Genomic DNA, 23992 nt, shown 5'->3' on the forward strand with positions numbered 1-23992 from the left:
TCTCTCTTCAACCCCTATTTCTCTCTTTCTCTCTTCAACCCCTATTTCTCTCTTTCTCTCTTCAACCCCTATTTTCTCTCTCTCTCTCTCTCTCTCTCTCTCTCTCTCTCTCTCTGTCTCGTTTCCTGTTCCCTCGTTTCCACGTGTGGGTCGCGTGCATGGACGGGTTGGAGCGTGGATTATATCGGCACATGCGCGCTGGGTTGTCGCGTCGCCGGAAAAGCGGATATAGCCGGCGGCGTGTCAAAACTATTCCGCTCGAGCCGACAGTTTAGTACGGCGTGGTTCTCCGCTCGCGACTGCTCGTTCCTTCCGTCCTCATCCGCCGAGAACGATTGTTTTTTCACGTCGATGAAACGCTCGCTCCAAGAGTCCGTGGCTGTCGAACGCGAGTCTCGTCGATCTTGGAGCACAAGTTGGATCAGTGAATCGCCTACGGTACCGGGATCTAATGTTTACGATGGTTGTTCGGTTGTTCGGTGCTTTGTCGAATACCTTGGTCTTCGTGTTTGCGCGCTGTGGGAACTCCAACTTCGTCGTTCGTCGTAATATTCCGTCGCGAATGTCAATGTAAACGGGAGACTACCGCAAGATCCTGGAGCAGAAGGTAAATACTAGATGTTTTCGTCTGTTCTTCGATCGTTCAATCTAGAGTTAGATATCAGTCTTCGTTGAATTTGATACCGTTTCGGAAGGTTTTGCGTATTCGTTTTCGAAGAAACGTTTGTCAATAGACGCTGCTCGCCACGTGATACGCTTTAAAGATCGAATCCTCTTGCAGACTCGCGGTATAAATAATCCAGATATCCTTTCCTTTTACTTTACAGCAAGCGTTCGTAACGTGTCTATCGTTGCCCTGTCGAATTCGGAGCGTACAGGTCAAGGACGAGGCTTAATTAAGAAAGGAGGTCGGAAATAGATTTTCAAGTTATTTATCAAAGCCGATCCGTTCGTTCTGGGGTATAGTTTGCGGAATTGCGGTTAGAGGATTCAGTTACGGTTGGAGAGGAACATTGACATTTAGTTTTCTCTGGAGAAAATGCTAATTTGTTGGATTGTAGGGTGAATAGTGTCAACTGGTGGCTCAAGGTTGCCTCATGCGAGGTCGCCTCTAGCAATATAGGCTAGAAACATTCAGTGTTTACACTGTGTTACAGTCTTTAGTTCGAAGTAAAGAAAGGGTGATGAGATGGTGGGGTAGTCAAGTAATCTGGTGGGGATGTTGGCCTTGAGCAGCCAACACGTTCGCCCTAGGTCAACTCGTCCCTGACAATGAACTTTTCATTTACACTGTGTTCAATAATGTATTAATATTGTTTGGAAATATCATTTCTTTTCTTTGATAGACGCTACAAATTCTTTTAATTAAAGTCTCATGAAATTTAAGTTCGATGTGAATATCAAATATCTTCTGAAGTTTTTTAGGTAGCAAACATGTTAGGTTTGATGTACGATGTAAAGCATCAACAAAATTGACCGTTTTACTTCGTTAGTTACTATTGCACGATTTGACATTTCATTCTTAATAACGGGTAGGTGTTGATATTTCCGCATGAACTTTTTTATTTGGAAGAAACGGCATTCATGATTTGAAGTTTTTATATCTATCTCGAGTTTCATTCGTATCCTAATATTATTTTTTCAAAAATATGAATTTGCATAAACATTCTTTCCAATAATTACACCTTGCTTCGAGACCAAATACTTCACAACCATCGTACCAAAGAAAAAATAATGAACACGTGCCTATTTAAATTTCCATTAAATATCTATAATCCCTTCCACCACAACGCGGCAATTAAAAATGTACGCTCACCGCAATTTCCACCATTTCTCGATACTGGCTACCGATTAAAACCAACAGAAATAAAAATAGTTCGTACATCGTTCCAATTTCGTTCATTACTTTCACAGTTAATCCACGCGTACATAAGTGCGGAATTTAAATAAAATATTTCGAGGCAGTGAATGGGGTGGATTGTGGAAATCCTCAGTCCGTGGACACACGAAGAATTTTAAAATTCAAATGCGCGCGCCTCGTTGTTTATGGAATCGTCAACGGCGATGTGCACACGGAATCGATATTCCAGTCGTTATTAACATACGAGTAATTGGTATTGTACGATAAAACCACAGGTAACGATAAATTGAATAGCAATACGGATATTTTCCACGGTCCTCTCTAGTCCCTCCACCTGTCACCTATCCTTCTCTAGCATGGCCGCTGATTGTTGGTGTTACGCCCGAATCGTTCGGTTTTGTTCGTGATTTTCTTTGGCTGCGATAAGCCGATCCGCTCGACGTTTATTAGCATACGATAATTGGCATCCTGTCCGCTGGGTTTTCATGCTTTCCCGGCTTTCCAATTCGCCAACGGAAAAATACACGTCGTTTGGCTAACGATCCACTTTCAGTCACTGCAACCACCGACTTCGATATCGCATGTTTTACTTCACGACCTATGACCAACGAGTGTACCAAATTTTAATGTGAACATACATGTTTTAGAACCGTTTAAACACGATTCAACTGTTGAAAACAAAGTTTTATTTTATTTTATTTTTTTATTAAAGAACAGAAATAATATTTATTTTTCAAGTTTTATTTTCTGTCAATACGTTACCCCACATGTGGGTTAGGTCACCCACATGCGGGTGCAGGAATTTTTACCAAGGAATTAAATAAATTAATTATGATGGTGAGGTATTCAAGAAAATAAATTTCAATAGGATTCGTGAATTTTGATAAAGTTATAAAAATAAATTCCATGACAAACGTTAAATTATGTAGATCACAAACGTCTTTAATAGTGAAAACCTCTTTAATAGTAATTTACAATTTATCCTTGAGTCTTCTCTGCTTATGATGCTGCTTGTAATGTGTCAACAATCTATCGTCTTTGTCAATTTTTACATTTATTCCCTTATTCAACAATCGATCTTCCTAAGTACCTCTGCATTCAACGATTTAACTAATAAAATAGTACATCCTACACGTATGGAACATCGCTATAATATAAACTAGATGAAAACAAATCGAAACGTTGAAAAGAATTCGAAGCCTCCACTCAAATTGCATGCTGGTTTTAGTTGCGCGAAATTCCATCCCTCTTCGACGGTGCAGTCGTCGAAAATGGAAACGGCACCAGTGAAAAAAGGAATTACAATTCATGCGGCTCCTAGATTCCCGTGGAATATTTCCATTTCATTTAAATAAGCGAGCTGGCGATTCGACGCACGTCCGGACGCCGAAAAGAGCGGTTTAAAAATGGCGCGCGGGCCGAGACAACGGAACCGTTCAATGATATTCACGATTGAAAGGACTTCCGGCCCGTCTAACGCAGGGGAACGTGGAAATTGCGAAAACGGATCGCGATCAAAGCGAATGAGCCGAGAAAAGCGCGGGGAAGGCAGAAGGGACGGGAAAAAGGAAACGTTCCACTCGATTCGCGCGCCAGCGGCTAAAAAGAGCCCTGGGCTCTTTCAGGGCTGTTCCACACCTACTCGAAAACCTTCGAGGCTTTACACAGCCGGCACTGTTTCTGAAACTCTTGCTCGACGCTGCGTTTTCCGTAGATCTGCTGTTTTCCATGATATTCCCGCTCGTTCCTCGTGGTTCCTGTTCCGGGTTCCTTGTCCGCGGCAAAGTTTTTCCTACGGCTCCTGTCATACCGGTAGTTTCCAGCCGTGTTTCGCTCGCGTAACTTCTTGACTAACTTTGAACGCAGAGTGAGTCTCTCTGTCGCCGAATTTATGGCGTTATTCGTCGCGTCTGTTATTTTGAAAAATTCAAGATGTGAAGATACTTTTCGGAAGCGGAGGATACGCGACGAGAGGAAAGTGCATGGAAGATGCATTGCCTGTAGTGGCGTGACCCTGTGCTAGGTTCAAACATAGGTCCTAGAGGTAGAGGTCCGGAACGGCAAGCTTTCGAGGATGCACTGATCTCGCCATAAATTACAATGGCTGAAACAGTCACCCAACGTTATTAGAAATGATTTATGCAGAAACTATACGATACATTTTTTTCAAATTTCCATTAAGTTTTATTTAATGTTTTTGAACAACCAAAACCCGATTTCATAATGTCGTTATCTCGGTTTGACAGGGTGGAGAAATTAGCACTGAAAAAGAACATTGGTGTTAGGTTAGTTAAGTTTTTTCAATATTTCAAATGGCGACCCTTTAAAAAAAATTCTGAATTTCACGGAAGTATTAAATATTTATTGAAACAAAAAAATAGAAAATGATTAATTGAAATCATAACACTAACAATTATAGAGATTTCTTTCTTAAAATTTCAAACATCATTCTTAAAATGTGTATACTTTGAAAAATTCAGATAATTTGATTTCTAAAGAAATATGACTCTGTTGTGCCTTCTTAATGAAAGTAACGTCTAATGAGACTGTTAAGGTGCCCTTTACCATTAAATACTCTCACGTTTCGTCAGCATTGCAATGAACTCTTCAACAGTCAAATGACACACTGATTTTAAGATCATGGAATCATAAATAATCCGACATTTATTTATTTATTGTTGGTTATGTGTAACAAAATAACCATTACACGGAGCATGCGTATATTAAATAAGCAATCTCTTTTCCCTTCAGTTTGCAGGAAATATCCTGTTCGGAGCAGAAGAACCGGAAGTGCCCTCGTCTTCAAGAGCGAAAGGATTGCCGTCCAGACGTAGTCGACGCAGAATCTCGGGAAAATTTGTAAAAGCGAGAGGAGCAGCGACCTAAATCGAATTAAGCCGTCAAGACGGTGCACGCGTCCGATCGAGTTTTTCCTGGATGGCATCCCGGTGGTCGTTTTTCCGCGACAGAGGCAGCGTCCTAGCGTCGCCTGGGTCTCTAGCAGCTTCACCGAGCATATCGAGTGAATCGCGATAAAGTACCCTCGACACGTCTCGTCGTCGGACAAAAGGGCTACACAGACGCAGTGAATTGCTCTGGACTGGACCCTACCTCGCCCCCCGACACCTATTTTTCCATCCCTCGTTCTTTCACTCTTTCTTTCCATCCGACTCCCAACGAGCAGAAAAATCGAAATCGAAGGTCAACGCATCCGCTGATCGACTCTCGGAGCGGAGGAACGACCGTCAGCCTGAGGATTCTTCGAGGCAAGGTAAGACATTTTTATGGATTTTCGTGAATACCGATTCTCTTATTCTTGTTACAAACCCTGTTTTTAATATGATGCGGCCCGTTTGGAATATTGGAATACATTTTAAGTATCGTAGCTCAAAAAACTACCTAAAACCGAAAAATGCCATTTCTTGACATTTATACAGTGGGTGTAGAAAGTATTCGTACACCGATCAATTTCCAAAAAAAACTGTGTAAAATTGTAATTTATTAACTTATTTTTTATAAACAATGACATTCTACATATTCTCGGAAATCTCTAGAATCGGTAGATTAAAAAAAAAATATAGCTATTTATGTAAGTTGCGAAATTAACAAGAAAAAAACAATTAATCGATAGAAATATTGAAGCAATAAGTATTCGGATAACTGTTTAAAAGTACTTTACTGGAAATTTCACGTTTTCTAATTCGCACGAAGCAATAAACTAATGTGTTTACGTTACAAACTCTACTGTAAATGGTTCGTCATAAGAATCGTACAAATACTTATAACTTCTATACTTTTACCCACTTTTCGCATTTTTTTGTTAATTTCACAAATTATATTAATTAGTAAATGTTGTTTGGACTATATCTACCTTAGAGACTTCCGAGAATATGTAAAATATCATTGGTTATAAAAAAAAAGAAGTTAAGAAACTACAATTTCATACAAAAGTTTTTTTGAAAAATTGATCGGTGTACGAATACATTCTGTACCTCCCCTAAACCCTGAAGTCAATTGTTTAAAAAAAAAAAAAAGAAAATGTTTGAATATTTGTAGCTACAAGTTTCACTCGTCCAAAGTGCCTTCCCTCTTTAAGAACATCCGCATTAGCGGGACAGAGTCAATGTTTGACGCGTATGTTGGCTCGGTCGTGTCAGAAATTGCAATGGTTATATAGCAGTCGTTTCCCAGGCGAGGTCGCGGCGACAGGTACGATCGATTATCGCGTGCGAGCCGACCTTACATCGCGACAGAAGGTTTCTAGGAAACTGTGTCTCTGGTTCACCAGGTCGTATTTATTGTTCCCGGCGGAATCGGATTGCGGCAAATTGCTGTTCTCGCGGGCTGAGGTTCGTCCCCCTGTGTTGTTGGCGTAGACTTCACTAGTAATATAGAACCCAAGAGCAACCTTCCTTGCAATTGCTCGTGACTAGAGTTTTACGGGGACTCCAAGTACTTGCCTCGATGATGAAACGTGAAAATGGAGAGGGCTTGTCTTTCCATTCTCTTTTGTAACAGGTCACGTGTTACTTGTTAAAACAAAGACATATGCTCTGATATCGTGCAGAGTCATGTAATCTTTCTCTGTTCGATCTTAGAAGCTCTTAAAAGTTTATTTATATTTAACAAAGCATCTCTTTACAATTTCTGTTACACGCGTAAGATTAGAAGTCTCGCGAGAATAACTACAATGCCAAGAAATTCTTCACTCAGATAACGTAGAGTCCACCAAGAATGACTAATAACTACAAAGAACGCAATCAACAATAAAAATCTGTAATACACGTGACGCGGGATCTAAAATTTTCTGAAACATCATTCGTGGTACAGAATGCTACCAAGTATCCCAATTTTAGCCCGTGTCCAGGTCAACACTAGCGATTTATCGAACATTTGCGCGTCGCTGTATATTATTGCTTCGAATATTGAGCTCTAGCGAAATCCCGCGAATTCGATGAAAAAAGAAAGGGGATGGGCAGAGGGGCAACAGTGAGGGAAAAGTAAATGGCTTTGGCTATGAATTACGATGCCGTTCGGAACGCAGAGTTGATTAAACGTCCGTGAAAATTATGACTGACTGTTTCGACGCGAAATTGGCCGGTTCATACGATCGACGCTCGTCGCGGAAACCTCGTAACCTTTTCGATCGTTCGATGATCGTCGGGAATACTCTGGCCAATTGGCGAAAGTACCAGGGGAAAGAGCTGAGAGATATATCCACCACTCCTCGAACCTTCTCTCGACTGGCTGTACGTCTCCAAGTGTATTGAAACGTAAGGGAGAAATAAAGCATCGTTGAAGTTTCATTCTGTTCCGTACGATGTAATCTCTTAGTAGTTTATTGGAAAAAGTTGGACGAACAAGTTATAACATTTATACAAATTATACAAATTATATTATAGTTGTACATGTTATATACTTTAAGTGTTAAGTAATTATGTTATACAGTCAATTATATCTTTGTAATTAGTGGACGGAGAAACAAACAAATTCATTAATCAAATTAATTCTCTATTACACTAATTGTCCTCAATCATTAAAGTATTATTAGTAACCAAGTAACTTTGAAAAGAAGTTCGAAGTTCAGAAATCAAATTAAACGACTTGGTAATTTTAGCATTAAACGATATCATTGTTCAATACCTCATTGTAATAGCAGACCAACACCTTAGACCTTGTCTCATGAAATAGTTCATACTTATCTCTTAGTACAAGTTCCAAGACTAAACGTTGAACGAATTCTGAACTTTGTAGATCGTGTCAACGTCAGCGTGTCCCATGAAGTCGACGGACGACACTAGAGTCGGGGAGCGATCGTCGACAGTGATCATCATCGGCTCGAGAACGAGCAGTCGTACCTGCAGCTGGTGCTCCAGGTGAATCGAAACCTGAAGGCATCCCCCAAGAAGCAAATACCACTGTTACATCATGTACAAGATCCTTCGACGCGGATCAAGCCGCGTGTTCGTCGCCTGCGTTGTCCTGCTGACGCTTCTGTTGTGCCTATACTACGTCAGTCAGGCACAGGCTCCCTCCACTGGACCTTCGGCAGGGATCTTGAACGAAGAACTACGGTACGAGCGGGGGCCAACTTCGATCACCCCGGATTACGTGGAATCTCCTGACGCCAAAGTCTCCCTGGACACCTGCCCCATCATCGTACCCAGGAACGTGGACATAGACACTCAGCAGGAGTTTGAGAAGTTCGACTTCCAGGTGAGTAAGCTTTATCTATTCGTTCCATGAGAGATTTTGGAGAGTCTCGTAGGCTAAACTGTGACTTCCATCGCTTTATCGTCCTATGGGGATATAGTTGCGAGTTACCGTGTGATTTTATCGAGAAACTTACAGCTGAATTTTACCCTTAGTGAAATATATTCAGGTACCGTGCTTTCCGAGTATCGATTACAAACAAATTTTCAGCTCGTTTGAAAGTTCGATTTAATAATATAGACTTTAGAATTAGAAAGCTACAAAGAAATTGTTTCAGTCAATTATTGTTTGCAATTTAATTACGTCACTCTGCCAGGAAGTTAATTTTAAAATATTTTCGGGCCGAGTATTTTGTTGTTACTTTTTTCAGCCAAAAAAGTCGAGGTTATACGATTTATGTGCATAATAGCTGACTCATCAAAAGTATTGTAAATATTCTGAAGTAACAATGTTTTGTATTGTCTTCACGAATTTTAATTAACATACATCAAATTTTTTAGTTGTCTTTATATAGCTCAGTTATATAATTAAAAAAAAGAGACGATTGGTGTTTGAGAACTTCTCAAACTCCTGCTGAGTGTTTATATCTACAAACTCCACTTTGAGTTAAAAAATTTCTGTTTAGCTTTTTAAAGTGTCTGCCATGCCTTTTGATCGTCATATTACTCAACTGACAAGTCCATTATCTGATTATACCCGACCTGAGAAATTACTACCATGAAGTTAAGTCGTAAAGATCCAAATTCAATGAAAGAGGCTTCCTTCTCAATGAATTGCTCTCCAGCGTCGCTGTAAAAAAAAAAAAAAAAAATGAAAACGGAGTTGAGCCACGAGCTCTTATTGCGAAATCTGGGCTCTCGGTTAATTCTCATGCATAATAGATGCAATTATTTACGTCCACGAAGATCGTGCAAGCTCCGCGCTGTAGAGATTCAAAGACATCGCGCAAGTCCGGTCGTTTCCAAAGTACAGCGTCATTAGCCGGCAAACTTTTCTTTCTTCCATCCCCCCCGGGAGTCTGCGGACTTTGCTGATTTAATGGACGACCCTTCCAATAAGAAATTTATCTCTTCCCAGCGCCATTCAATCGAAAATAATTTACCAGTTTGTCCCTGAGTTCGGTCGCTGAAAGTTAGGAAGCTTATGTTCCTCGATGTCTAAAGATTCATATAAGCTCGAGTGTCGTTACAGTAAATTACATACTTTATAAGTTACATTAGGTAATACGACATGATTCCTGTTTGCACATTCTGTAACGAAATGACTCCGAGTACAAAAGGTTAAACATATACCTTCCATTTACCCTACTTAACATTACCCCGTAGAGATCGAGGAAACGAAGGGACTATGAAATGTTACCTGCAACATTTTTTCAAGGACTAATTCGAAAACGGAGACCACGCGAAGAAAATTTACGATCGCATGGCGAAGGTAATCTCCTCCAATTAAAGGTGGAGGCCGCGGCGGGGATGGAATTAATGTTTGCATTGGCCAACTAAATAATTTCGAGGCTGAACGAAAGTGCAGAGACAGCGGTTCGCCGAGGCGACTCAATTAAACAGCCGACCCCCGGTGAACTGTAATTCGTTTTAATTGCAATTGCTCCTGAGCGCACGCGAGCCTCGCGGACATCGTTTACGTCGATCGATGAAACGCCGACTTTCAGCGAAGAAAAATCAATTTACGTTGCACGTAATCAGTTTACGTTGTATCCCAGGGTGAGATACTGCAAGTGCAATTGAATTTAACAAATATATCACATGTAGAAATTAATTCTGTGCCTTTCTCCAGTGAACTTAGCATTAGACTACAGATCTTTATGCAAAATAAAAGCTTTGCAAACGTATCTATAAAAGATGAACCTACGTAGAGTTTTATTTTACTCTGCAAATAATATAATATGAACTTTCAACTTTTCATTATTATAATGATTGGGACTTTATAGTAACAATATTGTGAGTAAATATTTCAACTTGAAATATAGACGTAGATGATGGAATGTAATAGCACATAATTAATTTCTACACCTAATAGTATATTTCAGTAAAGTTGCAAGTGTAGACACATCTACTATAATTTTGAAATTCAAGGTAAATTTTTGTTGAAATTTCTATCATTCCCCTTTAAACGAAACACCCTGTATAATTTTGAATGAAAAACATACAGTGATCAAAGAACAACGGACAAATGGTCATCCAACAAGTCATTCACTCAATGTCACGGAAAACACTTCCTGTACCAATTTGGATCGTCCTCTTTCGTCCAATTTGCGCTCGTTTGAAATTGTAAACGATAGTCCTTGAATTTTACTGGAACAGTTTCCAGTTTAACGGTATCACTGGTTTAATTTCCAACACATTAAAGCTTTGCGCCGGCGAACGCGAAGCTACGTATCGATTATTTAGCCAAAGTAGACGCAGTCAATCATGGTCGAAGGACTGATTCGATTTAATTCCACGTCGATAGGAATTTCGATCACGTGCCTCGTTCGAGCGACGATAGGAGCCAATTCTCAAAGTTTCTGCGTGAAGATGAAAGAAGTTTGCCTTCGATTCGCTGTCGACCGAAACGCTCGGACGAATTAAACCGTCAAGCAGATAATTCCAATTAATTCCCGGACAAAACGGAAGTCTTAGTTGAGGTGCAATTGCTGTCAATTGTGGAAGCCGACTGGGTGACGAAACAATGGCCACGAGGACTCTTCAACGTCAATAAACACGAATAATTGTAATATTGTGTTGTCAGACTTTCTTGTAGATACTGTAAATTCTTCATGATATAGTTTACATTTAAAGCGGGATAGTACTTTTCATTTCATTCATATCGAACAGTTGTTCACGCCATTTTGTAAGTTCTTAACACATTTGCGACCGACAGATATTTTACGTTTCTAATACCGAGCACTGACGGAAATAATAAAATTCTGAAGCTGGACGTCGCAAATGTGTATCGTTAGAGCGAAGATAAAAATTGCATTGATTTAAAAAAGAATTGTCACTTGATTGACGCTGACTTTCTAACCACAGTATTTAAACGATGTATCTAAAATCAGCAGACCACCATCGTAAGATTTTCATGATGAATCCAAAGTTCTTGGAGATATCCTCCAGGTAAACTCATCAAAGTCTGTTAGAGATCAAACTTGAGCGTAGCAAGTTGGAATCAGTGTCTCGAAGACACACAGTTTACAAGAGTATTATACAGATTTGCTTCCGTATGTTCATACTAGTTCGATGTCATATATGAATCAAATTTCAACACGAAAGCTAGACGATGGTATGTAGCCTACGAAAGATCTGTAAGACTCTGTTAGATAGTACTGCCTGGAGCAAGCACAAGCCAAAGCCTTATAGTTGAAACTTTCATTTCACTGTACTTTAAGTCAGTGTATTAATTAAGAAAACGGATCATCTAATCACAGTTTAAGTTTAAGTTGATCGGAGATAAGTTGATTAGATGTCAGAGTTACAGTTAATTAGAGAATATAAAAGAATATTTCTTTTCTGTATTCTAATTAGTTCGTCGTTGAATGTGAGTTAAGTAGCGAGACGAAAGCAGACCAAGGAAGTAGAACTATAATGGATCGCATTCTTGTTTGACGTTCACTCTGAGCCAAATGCGTCGGTGTATAATCTGTCGGCTTTCCATTGAACAGAGTAATATTTGGGATAATGGAGCCGCGCGGCACAGTCTCTCCAGGCATCCCAGTCGCTCAGTGAATCGTTCATGAGCCGCTTATTGCGATTTCGAGTGTTCGGAAGGTCGTTCCCCGCTCTAATTATCTTTGAATTTGAAGTCACGATCAATGACAGCCCGTTATTTTGAATTTCGAATGCATTTAAAATAAGAGTTTCGTCGCAGGAGCCGCTTCTCACTTCTGTTGCTTTTGTGGATGTCGAGTTCTCTGCTTTGAAATAAAGTCTTTTATCTTTCGTGGTTCTCTATAGGCATCGTCTTCATTTCGAGATTGATTGAACTTGCAATGATATATACCATTCGACACTGCCCTTTGTAGATAAACTCTTATAACGTATCACTTGGAACATTATAAACCTAATCTTGTCAAATAACCTTAATAATAGCGAACATATGTACTTAATGCAAATTTTTAAATTTTTTTCCAATAAAAGTCGCCAAAACGCAAAGGTAATTAAAATCATCTGTGTGGGGAAAGGCGAAGGAAGGGAGGAGTTCTTTGAGCTGTAAAAATTGCGCAAGTTGTCCTTCGTGACGACAAAAGATCGGGGAGACAAAGGCGCGGCATGATAACAGCGCGACGCCATGTAATCAACATAATTTCCTGGCTTGTCAAGAAGAAAAAAGCACCGAAGGCGCATTCTGCACGAACAATTCGGAATTCCGCGAGTTCTCGCGATTATTTACGGACGTGCGTGCGTTTCGCATAGAAATTTTCCAGCACAATCCATTCCCGCGTCCAAGGTTCCCCTAATCTTCAACCGTTTGTTTCCCAAAAGCATCGTTAACCCCATTAGGCATTCAAGTTATATACCAATGCGTTAAAATTATGCAAATATATTCAAAATTCGCAGGATTTCATACAAAACTTGTATTCATAGCGAGTATTAATTATACATGCGTAAATTACATGGTCGTGGTGTTCAGACCTGAAGATGCATAATGCTGCTTTGACGAGTGACGAACCATCAACAACTGATAAACTTTCGTCTAAAACATTTCTTAATCGCACTATTGGAAACATCTAAAAAATGGTGGCATAACTTAACAGGTAGACCCTGCATAAGAGAGTAAGCTTGATCGAAGTCCTAAGAGACAAGTTTTCCTAGGTTCACGGTGTCTGAGAAAGCAAACGGGCAGATTCTTTGCTAAAGGGAACGGGTTGAAGTGTGTTTTCTTGGGGGCTGCGTGTTGGGTTACTTCGAGAAAAAAAAATAAAGGGGTTAAGACTTTGAAGTTTTGAGACGCAATTTACGCTGGACGGCTGACGGTACGAAGTTTTATTAGTTCACAGATGGCTTGCCAAGGAAAATTTTCCAAGGAACGAATGGGAAATCTGAATCTCGAAACAGGAGGCAGCAGGTTCGAGACTTCAAACGCTTCGCGAAATGAAATCTGGATGAAAATAGTTGCGCGTGTTCGTAGTCGACTGTTCCGCGTTACAGATATAAGGTGTTTCAAAACAAGGGTTCGATGCTTTCAAGATACGAAATGTTAATATTTAAAATACAGATTAAATATTGCTCGTGTAATGAATAAGTTTGATACGCTTTTGTAGGATCGTATTTGAATTATCGAACAGGTGACTGTATTTATCCAAAGTATTTTGGGTCATATTAATATTTATAGATAACTTTGATATATACAAATTAAAGAATGACAATTTTGCAGTTTCAAACAAGCTATTATTTACACAGATATGAATCCATAAATATTTTACATTAACTTATTCATCATCATTTTGTACCCACTGATTGTATAATGAATAATGAATAATTATCTTCGATGGTGCTGTGACATTTTTAGAACGTAGATGTCTTATTTCTGTAAGGAACAGCGCATAAGTTGTTTATGCTGCTGTGTAATGAAATAAAAAAAAAAAATGAGGGCGATGTGTATGTGCATCAATGAGCATTGTAGGGTTAACTTAGACTCTTATGAGACGATGAATTACTATCAACGCCCGAGGAGATAGGAACCTCTCGATGATCCACCCTGTACGGTCCAAGGACCGCTGAACTAGACGACAGTATTTCATGGTGGCAGGGTAAAATTCGTTTTTCTCGCTCGGTCGACGTGGTTCCGGGCGTCGCGTGTCGCAGAGGGTGGCGTTCAAAGGGGGGACGTTGGCTCCCGGTGTCTGGAAGGCGCACGACCTCGCAATTTAGGACCCCTACCCTCGTATCTGTCCCTCTTGCCCCACCCCTCGTCAGCAGAGACTACATTTCGCAATTTGCTTAAGCAAACCTTTCTGGAAATTCATATCCGCCGTTCGTTCGTCTGGCCACCTTCTTCGGGGCTCCCTCGAAACGCTTCCCGTGTTCGTCTTCCCCTTGCTCGATACCTAAGCCGAATATTGTGCCCTCCTTCTAGCCGGCAAGGTCTTCGCCCCCCCCCCTCTCTCTCTCTCTCTCTCTCTCTCTCTCTCTCTCTCTCTCTCTCTCTCTCTCTCTCTCTCTCTCTCTCTCTCGAGCTTATTTGGCTCCTGACAAATTACTTTTGGATTTTCCCAACCGTCAGAGCTGCTTTTTAATCTCTCATGTCTAACTTCACGGTGCGTTCGGATCCACCTGCTCTGTGATGAAAGTTTTCGTTTTCGTCGAAGCGAGAATCTGGATATTACATTCGGTCGTACGGTATTTAGTCGTCTTGTAATCTCTGTCGCGAGTATCATGTCATTTTATAAGTACGTGTAATCTATGCTGATATTATAAACAGGTACAATTTGTTAGTTATTTGTTTGTTTTTATGTAGGGGGGAATCTCTGGAATTACCGAACCGATTTTAAAAATTTATTCAGTAACAGCAAGCTACACTATCCCTGAGTAACGTAGGTTATGCTTTGAACAATTAAAACTAATCTGAAGTGACCTCAATGTTAACGAAAAAAAAAGATAAAATGAATTTTTGTTTATTGCTTCGTTCTCGAGAAAAATGTCGTTCTATCTTCGCCCTAAAGATATAACACTCCTGTTACTGCAAATAAAAGTAACGTAACCTTAGATGAACCTTAAAAATTCAGAATTTCAAATGAAACGTAGAACGTGAAACACACTGTATACCATGAATAGAAATAAACATATTTTCGTGGAGCTTCAAAACGGTTCTCCTCGAAATAGTCTGTTCGGTATCATGCGACGGTAGAGAAGCGCATGATTGCGGATTCGATTTTCTCGAGATACGATTCTCCATCGAATTTCTAATCCGTTTCCCGGCTCGTCGGAAATACGTTTGTTTCCCTGAGTCCCTAACGCGGTCTCGGTTTCCGTGCCTTAGGAATTTCCAATACAGGAAACCAGCTCCTTCGTCCCTGCTCCTTATGTTGATGAAATTGAAGTGGTAGGCGGGCTCCGGTGAAATATAAATAATACTCGACCGTGGCTGATCGAATATCGAATTTCCAGGTTGATCGAATCGGTCCCTCTTGTCTCCTTCGAGATCGTGGTTGATGTTAAACTCGTGGCTTAAAAGGAAACATAACCTTTCAGGGGGAACAAAGTGTTTATATTAAGAATTTTTCTCTGACGATCCTAAATCAGCAATATGAATATTTGATGTCTATATTACAAGTATGTATTAGGTGTAGAAATTAATTCTGGGCAGGTTCTCGTCCAAAAATACATCGAGAATCGACGATAATGGGAAAGAAAATCGTCGATGACGATTATTCCAAGAATAATGGAAATTATGCGGCGACACGAGACCATCTTGCGAATCTCTCGCTCGACGATAAATAGATATTTTCATGGGACAGGGAGGGAAAGGAGGGCGATTACATCGCGGGGAAATCCGATAACGAAGTCCTTTCCTCCAGGGATTACAGGGAAACGCTTGGCTGCCTTTTTTGAAGCCGGGAAAGCAGAGAGCTTTTGAGGCTGCTGGCTTAAGATAGAGAGAGGGGGGGGGGGGGGAGAAAGATAGGAGGCCGAGTCTCAATAATTTTAATAAATACTAATACTATAAGAGCGACCTGAATAATGTACCTGAATAATGTAAAGTAATAAAAAGGGACGTCACAATAAAACAAAAAGACAACAATAGACGAAAATACTAAAAATGATAATTTAGCAAAATTGACGGTCTCACGGTAGAAAATTCGTGGCAACCAGACTACCACTTTTACCTTCGAGCGAGAAAAGACGGTAAAGCGGCGAAGTCTGCCAAGTATCTGCGATACTAATTATCGTCTAGCCTCCTAAACAGTTTTTCAGTGTCTCGAGAGACCCTCAAGCAACCTGTCTACAACTATATCCAAGCATTACCCAGAGACGGTAATAGTAGTACATTCGGTATCAGGTAGATGCATTTTCATGACGTTACAACGAATTAGGTTCGTGGCACGGTTTTTGCTCGTTACAACGGGGTTGAAAGTCGGCCAGACCGCCGAGAATTAGTACGCTGGTGTAATTAGACAGTGCGCCAAACTGCACCGCGCTCGAAATCGAGGATTTCTCGAAGTCGCCTTGAGAAACGTTGAGGAGGTGGGATGAGGGGGGGGGGGGGGGATCGAAGGGGTTGGCAGGAAATTATCTCGTTACGCTCGGGCCTGGATTAAAACGAAATTCCGCTGAAACGAGCATTAGTGGGAGAAGTTTCAGATTTCTTGTTCGGGAACGGAGTCGTTCGTCATTTCTGATTCTAAGAGAAGGTGGAGCACTGTCAAGCACTGTATACTTATAAGTATAGACTGTTTCTAAATACGATGGTGATTAAAGTGTTAAGACTGATATTTTCGACACATATAAGGGTCTGCGAAATAGACGATGATGAATCGCTCGTTCTACCATCACGAGTCACTATTTGATCCCCGGGTCATAGGGTTGCCGTTCCTAACAATGGAGGGATATAGGTTCTTTGTCTGAGAACTGAGCAACGTACGGCGACGAGCACCTACCATAATACCGTGTTCCAGGGCGGTTGAATTAATAGTTCAATTAATTATGACCGTGCGCAGAAGCGTAACGAGCGGAGCCACGAAGGATATTCGAGTTTCCCCGTACTGGAACTATCCGCTTACCGTATTACTCGTTACTGTCCTGGTAATAATATCAATTGGGAGCTTTAGCGAGAAGGGCCCGCCGCCCGAGAGAAATCTGTTGCCAGCAAAGAAACTACTTCGCGGCTGGAACCACCTTTATTCGCGAATGCTCGCGTGACACCGTGACAATGAAGTAAATGCACGCTGGTTCCTTTGACCCTAGCCCACCGCACCACCCCATTGTTCCTGGGCGTCTCATTGTTCCCGAAAACTTTCGAGCGTACCGACAATAAGAAGCGTGTGTACGCTACGCCGAGTGGAATGCCTTGTCCTAGAAGACTACATTTGCGTATTAATCCTCCCTGTGCCGGTATGCTGCGTTCATACCCGCTGCATCCGTTTATGTCTGCTCGGCTACATCTCCCGTCGACGCTGCACCGTGTCTCAGACTTGTTCCACTGGTTCCTGGGTTTTACGACTCTGCCAGGAAAATGCTATGTGGCAAACATCGTTGCTTCAGTATTTAGAGATCCGTAATTACGAATGTGAACCTGATATTTTGAGTTTCATCGAAAAGTTTTTCTTTTATGGTTTTATTTTTCGTCGCATCTACTGATCGGTAATTAGCAACTGATTTAAGGAGCTTGAAAAACACTTTTTTTTTTAAATTAAACTTTAAGTGATTTTAAACATTTCCGTGCAAACAGAATTGCATTTGGAGCACTAGAAGTTGTAAAAAAAAATATATATATATCACATTTATTTCACTAACATAGATTTATTGAAGTGTAGGCAAACTTTACCTGCTGGTGTAAGACTTTTTCACAGTATTGTGTTCCTTTCCAGAGCCACTAAAATTTGACACTCTTCTCAAAGTCCTCACGTGCATCTAGAAGAAATAATAGATATCATTGAAGCCCTGAAATTGCATAAATTGTGAAATGGGACTTTCTCTTTCAGAGGACACCTCTTCCTGGTAGCCACAAACAGCATGTTAATTTTATCTCCCCTGGCGGTCACGATTAAATTATAACCAAGAAAACTCCGCTTTGTAGCTTGCGGCAGGATTAAAGCAGTTCACGTTCTAAAAGGATTTCGTGGGTCTCTAGGTCCCCTCCTCCCTCCCCTGATCTCTTTATTCAACCGTGAAAAAGACCAGGGCGCCTTTTCTAATGAGGCACGTATGCTCTTTTCGAGCACGTACCTCGCGTTGGTCGTTGAAAATTTCGAAAATACACGGCTTCTTCTCCGTGAGGAAACGTGTCACGGAAATCTCCAGGAACGTGCGACCCGGTTCTTCCGTTCAATGAAAGAACATCCGGTGACAAAAACTGGCGAAAGAGCTGATCCGCCATTTCCAGCATGGGACCTGGTCCTTCGCGATCATTTCATCGAATTAATACCAAGTACAGATAAATAGCTAAATCAGGTGTTGGTAACAAAAATAGGTATTGAAGTTATTAGAAATGCTGACCTTTGAAGTGCAAAAGGTTAAAAGTTGCACTGTGTTTCTTTATAAATAAATGTTGAGTTCGCTCCAAAAAGGCTCAGAATTAATGTCTGTTCCTAATAAAAATGTAATGTTTCCATTCATGTAAGACTAACATCTTGTACAGTATTTCTTTATTGATATATGATAAGTTGGACTTTAAAAACACAGAATCAGTGTCTACATTTAGTAAGAATATAATTCTTTAAACCATATATCGCCAGACAACGATGACTGACGTGATCCGTAACGTGTTAATGGTTATTTATTTTATAAGCGTGTACAATATAATAAAGCCAATGCTACAAACCGTTCTTGAGACGTAACGTCGACAAACATCCCCGATATTTTTACTACGAGGTAGATAGGATTATTTAAAAATTGCTCGATTAGAAGAACGCTGCGAGTTGTACGCGAGGAAGAACGAGTAGCGCACTGAAAAGGAAGCGGAAGAAAGGAAAGGAAAAAAAAATAGGCGCCCCAACCGGAGGAGAGTAATCCCGGAAATGCCTTTGCAAATCAGAGCGAAAGCACGCCTCTTATTTCTGTCAGCTCGAACAACCATCCACTTTTCCCGCTTTTCTCCTGGCCTCTCGTTCCTTCCTCCGCCCGAGTTTCCTGAGGTGTCTCGATTCCTCGAGGAGGAAGCTCCAAGCAAGAGAATAAAGAAACGACGGATAGGGAGGTCCTTTGAGAAAGATTCTCTGTTCTCGTGTAATCGAAGCAGGATGCCCTTTATGCGAGCGTATATAAAATACATAAAGACTCTCGAGAGTGGTCTAACAAGAGCACTTCGTGAAACGTTACGCACCGATTTCAACGAAACTGTAGCGGTGCACCGGTAAAGTGTCCCTGGATAAAGAGTGTTCGATTTTGATTTTCTAGAAAATCGGTCATCTTGAACGTATTATTTGATCTTTGTTAGAATCGATGGTGAGTATTTATATCACGATTGGACTGCGATTGATAAGATATACCGATGCTTTCGCAAAACTACAGACCAGCCCACCGGTTACTAGCCCATGCAGGGCGGAGATTTCTCATTAGCTCGATTAGTATTTGGTCGGAAGCTTGACCAGAGGCATGCAGCCTGTCACCACGGTTGCTCGTCCACGGTTATCCGCGTATTGTAATCCTCTCGGACCAAGAGGCTCCGCAGGAGCATTCCTGCGGAGTTCAATTAGAGGGTTTCGGCTCGTTACACGCGAACGGTGGTGAAAACCAATACTCCGTCCCTTGGACCGTTCGAATTAGAACCTTGGCGTCTAATTAAATTGTGCGCCGCGTTGATGAAACGGTACCTGTACCTGGAGATATCGATTCGCCGAAAATTGTATTCACTTTGCAAGGGTGTATGGTCCCAAAAAGTTAATACGGATGAGGCAGGAGATCTTTGACGTAACTGTCGAGAGTGTCGATGGGACTAAAATTGTGTCCATAATGCAGAAATCCAAGATCTTAAGAAAGTTAACATGAATGAAGTATAGGGCCACTCTTGACTTAACTGGTATCGTTAGTTGTAGGGGGTTATTACGTTTGGGGGTCCATGATGTTCACTTATAACGAACGAAATAAAAATATACACAATAAAGTGGATAAAGGAGAAGAGAAGAGGCATAAATTAGGAAAAGATACAAAAATAGTTCGCAAGAAACTTTCATGGAAAGAAAAGACAGAATTTCAAAGTATTCCAATACAAATAGTATTACATTTATTACATTATTCATCCCATAAACGTTGTAAAATGCAGCACTAACGATCGTATGTCTTAATATATTCAAAATCGTTTAAAGACACCATAGAATGCATCCATATTAAAATATCAATCCCACAAGTAAATTTGTTCATGATATCACAATATGTCTTCTTCATTTTTACCACTTATCATACAACAGCTTTTATTTGTCATCATTCAGGATCTCATTATACTTACGTTACGTACAAAGTAGTCTGTGTTAACAGAGTTTCAATGAGTTACTGGTGCAACTTCATGTCTGATTAACTAGTCTTCGTAACTACTCCAGTCAAACGTCTGTCTAGGTACGGGCGGTTACTACTTAATGTATATGTGAAACTAGTTAGGGATTATTACTACTTGAGGGAGTACTGAACTAGGGACATTACTGGGATTGGTTCTACCTGATTTCTGTATTTGACCAGCTGAAAACTCTATCGCCACTTCATATGTACATGTCTGACTACTTGACGACTGCTACTACCTAACGTCTAAATCTGACCAGGTATGGACTGTTCTTATTCATATCTCTACGTCTGGCTACTTTCAGGTTACTACTACTTAATTCATAGATCTGCTCAAGTATGGATTATTATTTTCATAAAATTCAGCAGATTCCTAGAACATCCAAAATCGAAAATGCGTAGTTTGAACGTGGAAATTTAAGTTTATCCTTATGAATAAATTTTGTAAGATTTTTTATGAAAAATAACACGATACACATGAGTAAACAGAATGATTGAAAACGTTAATAAAACACGTTGACCACTTTCGTGGTAAAAATATTTTTAAATACAAACTAGTGTAAGCTAGAAATACGAAACGTTTGCATTCGAGACGGTCCAGGACTAACCAGAGAAGGCTCGAGAAGGGTGGATTTATTCGAGCGGCGAGCATTTGTCGAACGTTAGCCAATGATTCCAAGGCGAAAGTGAAACGCGAAGCGTTCCACCGACAGCCGTGGCTCGAAATAAATTAGCGGATATCCCTCAATTCTAGGAGAACCCGTGAACCACCGGCACTCTATTTCCCTGATTATTTACGACGATCTTCTTTCCATGACCGTTCCCCACCCCCGTCGACGAGAATCGATTTACTACACCCCATTCACCCTTCGCGCCTGCATCCCTGGCACGAAGGGAGACGTCTCGTGACGTCATCTTTCCCGTGATCTACAAACATCCCTGAGCTCTCGAGAGCATTCTCTACTGGTTGCCAGCGTTACCACCCCTGGATCAGTCGGACGTTCAACCCCACGTTGAGCGTGCATTTCCTTATCGAGGCGAGCGTGTTCATACGGGTCCTTTTGTTCCATTGCTTTGGATGATTAGTGGCGAGTTATCTTGCTCGATTTTTACAAATGTGTTGATCGAATACACTTACTTCCTACCATTAATTTTAATCGAACCATTATTTATTTAAAAGAACCGAGCTTTTGAATATTTGATCTCATTTATATTTTTAAGTATTTCTCACTTTTGAATGGTTACGCAATAGAATCATTTATCAGGTGGAAGAGCATGGTAGAAAATGAATTTTTGAAAAGTTGTATTAAAATTCTGTGCAACCGCAAACAGATATAACTAAAACAGTGTTATTTTATTGTTGCATAAATATAGCATAACAATGACATAACTAATATACTATAATATTGAGACCCTTTATTTATTAAATGCTGCCAAATAAGATTCCACTTAGTGTCAATGGGTTTCCAAAGATTTTTCCTCGAATTTTATTAAATGCTGTAAATATTTCATATTTTAATTCCAGTTTCCATTCTATGTATAATGTCATTTCCAATTTTCATTTTATATGGGATTCGTGTAATATTTATTTCCAGAAAAATCGCGTATTTTTATCGAAATCTCGCTTATACGAATGAAACCGATTGGGTCCATCTAGATTTAATTTTTGTTCTAGAAACGAACGAGAAATGGTTCAATTACTCGAAGTTCTACAAGACGTTTCACTGCCAAACATAAAAAGTTTCTCTAATCTCGATGCACGTTTTACCGAGCATACTCTAATCTGTCAACTTTTATGTCACTTTAAAAGTTTAAGGATGGACTTTACCTTTTATCTGACTAGGTTAAGACCCGTTTTAAGGTTCAATAAACAGTCCATCGTAAAACTCTGAGATTACATTCTTTCGTTATTTGATTGCAACTTTTCATCGAATTGGTGACAGATTTTATAATTGTGCCACGTTTATTTCTTTCTTTTTTGCATAGCTGGCTGAATCGCTAAAACAGTTTATAACAACTTTGTGAGACTATCTCAATTTATCGAACAATTTCTCGAATGCTGACATTTTCCGCTCGACGTGCTAAAATTCCACCTTTCTCTTCAGCATTGTGTCATATACCATGCAGCATTTTGTAATGTAAAATATAGAATATAAAATCGCTGTTCAAAAACAAATGATTTTTTTTTCACAATGCTATTTACATTAGCGAATAACGATTTCGGATAGCAATATCATAATTTTGTATATTCGTTAAAGCACATTTAATTCATTTATACATTCGGTATAAAGCCATTGACGAACAAATAGTTAAAAACTAATTTTTTAAGGCTAGAGAACCGAACTATCGCCCCCAAGGCAAATCATCGTGACGATGAAGAAAGTCTGGGACGTGCTCCAAGAACGGTTTTTCAGGCGCACCCCATATAAAACGCGCGATAAGTACATCCCGTGGTGAAAAGAACCGGCGGGAGGATAGAGGGTGGCTTTGATTCATCGAGGACCACTTCTGGGAACACTTTTTTCTCCCCCGGTTCGTCTGTACCACGTCTGCCCGCCGACGTTCACCGTTTCCCCCCGTCATCCTTTCATTTCTCGCTCTTTCCCCACCCCGATTCTCTTTCTAGGCTTCGTTTCGCTATTCCATGTCAGAAGTTCATCGCATGAAAAACATCCACCTTGGCAACCACGCGAAACCACACTTCTGCCGCTGCTTTTTTCACCCTCTGCCCGTGACTTCCGACACCCCTCTCCTTTCCCTGTATTTTCCCTTTCAAGGGACTCAATGTTAGCCGATGATTCAGGGGACAGTTTAGACATGCATATTACGAAATTTATGGAAATGAAGCGTCGATTGGTAATATTAACCCTTTGACGAGTACGGACGAACCGATGCTTCCTGACTGATGTGTCCCATTTTCTTTAATCTGTATATTAATAAACAGAAATGTTTCAGTTATCCACATTTTTCTACATTAAAAATGTTCTGTCGACCCCTCCTCCCAAAGTATTATATAAACGTTCTACAAGGATAATCCCTAAGGATTGCACCCTCTTTCTCATAAAACGCTGCTTTGAGAATTCTTCGTCTCGATCTCTTTCAGATTTCAAACTATACAGCCAAGGATTAGCAACCAGTTTATAAAACCTTTTCCTCTGGACGATGTCGCCCCTCGAATATTGGAACAGGCTCGTACGTTCAGAAAAATGTTTCTTCGCCGTCTCGTTACACGTTCATTGTTCGTTTCTCGTATTTTCGTCACGGCCAAGTCCTCGTACGTTCACGGTGCTCCTACGGAAGAGGCCGCTTACGCGAAATTTCGGTTGTCCGATCTCGAATTAGCCGTCCAGGTACGTGACACCTGGCTGGTGGCATTCAATTATTACTGGACGCACTGAAGGGAATGCTCCATCGAGCGTGACACGAGCTACGTCCAGGGATACAAAGTGAAACACGCGCAAATTGAAATCTCCAAGGGAGCAAAATCCTCGCACGAATTCATACGGCGCATCCTGATGCAACGTGCTCGTCGCTTTTAAGGAAAAGACGTTGCTGGTTCCGTGGAAGGATGAATATTAAACGAAACGTGACGTTGGCGTGTTGTTTGAATAAAGAAATGGGGATATTTGGTATACCTGAAATTTAAGAAGCATTGTTTCTAAGGTCTGTTTTAATTACATTCGATATAGAGTATAATAAATACACAAAGAAGAGAGATGCATGGTTACGTAAATATTTGTTTTTTAAATACTAGTCAGTAAATTTCAATCATTCG

General features: G+C 40.5%; 1 protein-coding gene across 3 annotated transcripts in view; it reads left to right on the top strand.

The window, feature by feature from the left end:
* Nucleotides 1-23992, top strand: part of LOC128873927 (alpha-mannosidase 2) — a 136822-nt gene that overhangs the window by 49868 nt on the left and 62962 nt on the right. For 2 of the 3 annotated variants that reach the window (XM_054117970.1, XM_054117988.1), the window contains 2 exons: nt 4613-5132; nt 7616-8077. In XM_054117970.1, the coding sequence (XP_053973945.1) occupies nt 7790-8077 (288 nt within the window). In that variant the 5' untranslated portion in view covers nt 4613-5132; nt 7616-7789. Of the gene's footprint in view, nt 1-226; nt 608-4612; nt 5133-7615; nt 8078-23992 lie in introns of those variants that run through there. The other variant, XM_054117979.1, reaches the window with a different exon arrangement.

The sequence above is a fragment of the Hylaeus volcanicus genome, chromosome 1, assembly GCF_026283585.1.
Source record: "Hylaeus volcanicus isolate JK05 chromosome 1, UHH_iyHylVolc1.0_haploid, whole genome shotgun sequence".
NCBI lineage: Eukaryota > Metazoa > Arthropoda > Insecta > Hymenoptera > Colletidae > Hylaeus > Hylaeus volcanicus.